We start from the raw sequence: 3,821 nt of genomic DNA on the forward strand, positions 1-3,821 counted from the left end.
TGGATTTAACCATGGAATGGAAATTTCCTTTTCTAATGAGCTCTAATTTAAACCAATAAAGAAAATGTGTAAGGCCAGATTCACCAAGGGACTTAGGCGTTGGAATGCTCACTGTTATACTGCCTAGCTTTTAGGTCCCTAGAAAATTTCCAGGATTCACAAAACCTGAGTTAGGACCCTGGGCTCCCTATGCCATGGGGGGCGGAGAGAAAGCTGACTAGGAAGGGGTTCCACAAAAGCCAGCATGCTGAGTGGGGAGCTCGCCAATGGGAGAATGCCCTAAGTGCTGTCCCTCAGGAGTTCAGCACCTGAGTCCCGACTGCTTGTGATCGATGGGCAGGAGGACGGTCCTGTAGACCGGCACCTAAGCGGCTTCTTTTGAGAAATGCAAGGGAAGGAAGTGTTGGTGCTCATGCTGGCATCACCAACCGTCTAACGTTTATTCTGGTGGTAAGAGCAGTCATCCAAAGTGTGGGAGACCCAAGTTCAATCCCTCCCCCCCCCCAGCTTTGTGGGGAGAAAACATTTAAACGTTAGTCTCTCATCTCTCCAGAGAGTGCCCCAACCACTGGGCTATGGGGTATTCTGATCAGGGCTCCTCCAGTCTCTCCGAATGAAGCTGTTCCACTGCGTACAAATACTTAAACGGACAATTAGCCAAAAGAGTGTGAGAATGATTCTATAGCCTGATAGGTCGGGCCCCCGGTATAAGGAGCAGAACAGGAGAAATAGGGTAAAATTTTAGGAGGGAGTTAATTGTGTGTGACATCAGACGCGCTGAAGTACAAACAAGGGGCCAGGCTACTGGTACACATACTCTAGAAGCTCATCGTGTAACTCTGGCAACTCAGTATGGTGAATACGGATCCCTTTCCTACAATTCTGCCTGCCTGCCACATACCTTATTGTATGAAACTACTAGCCTGGCCCCATAAAAGGAAGTGGACGAGCACCTATGTCCTATATCCTCACCTTAGCTTGCTGTACAAAGAGTACCACTGGCCGGGGTGGAATTAATCAACCTGGGTAACTGTATGTGAATCTAGTCATAATACATTATATTGTAATGAAACAGCACTGGGTGAGCTCTTGGCAGTCAGCACTGAATATGGGACTTCTCTCTAGTACAGAGGTAGGCAACCTATGGCACGTGTGCCGAAGGCGGCACGCGAGCTGATTTTCAGTGGCACTCACACTGCCCAGGTCCTGGCCACCAGTCCGGGGGGCGGGGAGGCTCTGCATTTTAATTTAATTTTAAATGAAGCTTCTTAAACATTTTAAAAACCACATTTACTTTACATACAACAATAGTTTAGTTATATATTATAGACTTATAGAAAGAGACCTTCTAAAAACGTTAAAATGTATGACTGGCACGCGGAGTGAATAAATGAAGACTCAGCACACCACTTCTGAAAGGTTGCCGACCCCTGATCTAGTAGAATGGTTTCAGAGGGGTAGCCATGTTAGTCTGTATCAGCAAAAAGAACAAGGAGTACTTGTGGCACCTTCTCTCAAATAAATTTGTTCGTCTCTAAGGTGCCACAAGTACTCCTCGTTCTTTTTGCTATCTAGTAGAATATAAGCCTCTACCGCCCGATCATTCATTGGCCATCCCTCGATTTGAGGAGGATCTCTACCACGGATTTTACATATGGGCCCTGAGATGACTCAGGAATCCAATCCTGGAACCACAAATCTGCCCACAGTAGGTACAGACATTTCGTGGCCGGCCAGCTCTCTGCTGGGAGAAAGTTCTTTCTTTTTCCTACCGCCTGTGCTAAGAGACCCATGGCTGTTAGTTCAAAACCCATAATGGAGTCTTAAACCTCTGTTAGATCTCACCAGAGAACCACATGGTATATGATCAGAATGACCCCAAGGAATTGATACATAGCCTTTATTTGTCTCTTCTTTCCATGTAATGCTCACTTTCTCCCTTGTGGGGAACAGCACATCTGGGATAAATGTTGAAGGGGAATCACACCACTGTGACGGAGTTCATCTTGTTGGGATTCACGGACAACCAGCACCTGAGAGTCATGCTCTTTGTGGTGTTTCTGTTGATCTACCTGCTCATCCTGGTGGGGAATCTCGGGATGGTCACTTTAATCAGGATTGAGTCCCAGCTTCACACCCCCATGTACTTTTTCCTCGGTAACCTGGCCCTCTTAGATGTCGGATACTCCACCGTCATCGCTCCCCAGACACTGATGGCCTTTGCAGTGGAGAGCAAAGCAATTACATTCACTGGGTGCGCTCTGCAGTTTTACTTCTTCTGCATTGCTGTGTCCTGTGAGTGCTGCCTGTTGGGTGTCATGGCATATGATCGCTTCACAGCCATCTGCAGCCCATTGCTCTACACCGTCATCATGTCCAAGCGGTTCTGCGTGCTGCTGGTGCTGGGGTCGTACCTAGCCAGCTGGGTAAATGCAACAGTTCAGACTATATTTATATTCCGTTTGTCCTTCTGTGGATCAAACGTCATCAACCATTTCTTCTGTGATGTGCCCCCCATCCTGAAACTGGCCTGCTCTGACACCCACATCACAGACATTGTTCACTTCACCTTTTCTACTGTAATTGTAACATCTAATCTCTTGACTGTTGTCATCTCCTATGTGTACATTGTGGTTGCTATTCTAAGGATCAACTCCACAGAGGGCAGGCGCAAAGCCTTCTCCACCTGCACCTCCCACCTGATGAGCGTCACGGTCTTCTACGGAACGGTCATTTTTATGTATTTACGGCCCAGTTCAAAGTACTCCATGGACCAGGACAAAATCATCTCTGTGTTTTATACCCTGTTGATCCCAATGCTGAACCCCCTGATCTACAGCCTGAGGAACAAGGAGGTGAAAAAGGCTTTTAGGAGGATAATAGGAAGGTTTTTTTTCTCAGTGAATGTAAAGGTGGAGACTTTATTTTGAATAAATAAATGGGAGTAAGATGGAGGAGTGACTTCCCTGTGTCGTTATCTTGATTTCCGTGAATCACCAAATTTGTTTGTCTTGCATCAAAAGACACTAAAGGCCAGATTTTCCAAACAGTTCTGCATGCACCCACCAGCTACTAGTTCAGCACTTCAGCAAGAGGTCCAATTTTCCAAAGTGCTCAACTGCCAGTCAGGGACTTAAATTCAGAGTCCAGAATCATTGATCTCAATGGTAACTGCTGGATGCTGAGCACTTGGGCAGATCTGGCTCCTTCATGAGGGTCCTAACTGGTGTAGTAGGAAGAAAGCCTGAAACAAGGGGCCCAGTACGAGGCCCGCAGCCTGAGCAAGAGTCGTGGCTAGAAGCAAGCACTGCTTACAGGTGCAGCATAACTCCGCCAGCCTCTCGGTCAGACTGTGCGTGTGTGGAAAAGTACAGCCACTGGCAGGAAAGGAGCTGAGGCTGCAAAACAAACACCGCTAGGATGGAATCATAGGCTCCTGTACTTAGCACTAGGAGCACCTGGGACATCAAGCGCTAGAACATCCTGACACCAGAGAGAGACCCAGAACCTTCTGACCTCCTAGGTGTCGTGACATGATGAATAGAGATGTTTTGGTTATACCACCCCATACATGGAGATGGGTAGGCTTAGGTGATATCAGAGGGTGGTACATGACCTCATCAGAGGGCAACACATCAGGGGGCAGTACAAGCCCTATTGGTAGTAGGGTATAAATAATTATTACAATAAAGCACCTTGTTCGGCCCAGGGGATGCTGGCAGGTCCGTCCAGTGATTAAGCCAGCCGTTCCATTGTATCGGAGTGCTCAAATTTGAAGGGTCTTGTAAGATATAGGACGCTTCTCATTGTGCTTCACTACA

At 47.2% G+C, this 3,821-nt stretch overlaps 1 protein-coding gene across 1 annotated transcript; it reads left to right on the forward strand.

Moving 5' to 3' along the window:
• Positions 1 to 1,967: 1,967 nt before the first annotated feature.
• LOC112120795 (olfactory receptor 1019-like) lies at positions 1,968 to 2,930 on the forward strand. Its single transcript, XM_024219949.2, has one exon. The coding sequence runs from the start codon at positions 1,968 to 1,970 to the stop codon at positions 2,928 to 2,930; it is 963 nt and encodes a 320-aa protein (XP_024075717.1).
• The last annotated feature ends 891 nt before the right edge of the window (positions 2,931 to 3,821 follow it).

This window comes from Terrapene carolina, unplaced genomic scaffold, assembly GCF_002925995.2.
Source record: "Terrapene carolina triunguis isolate 2854851 unplaced genomic scaffold, T_m_triunguis-2.0 Scaffold41578, whole genome shotgun sequence".
NCBI lineage: Eukaryota > Metazoa > Chordata > Testudines > Emydidae > Terrapene > Terrapene triunguis.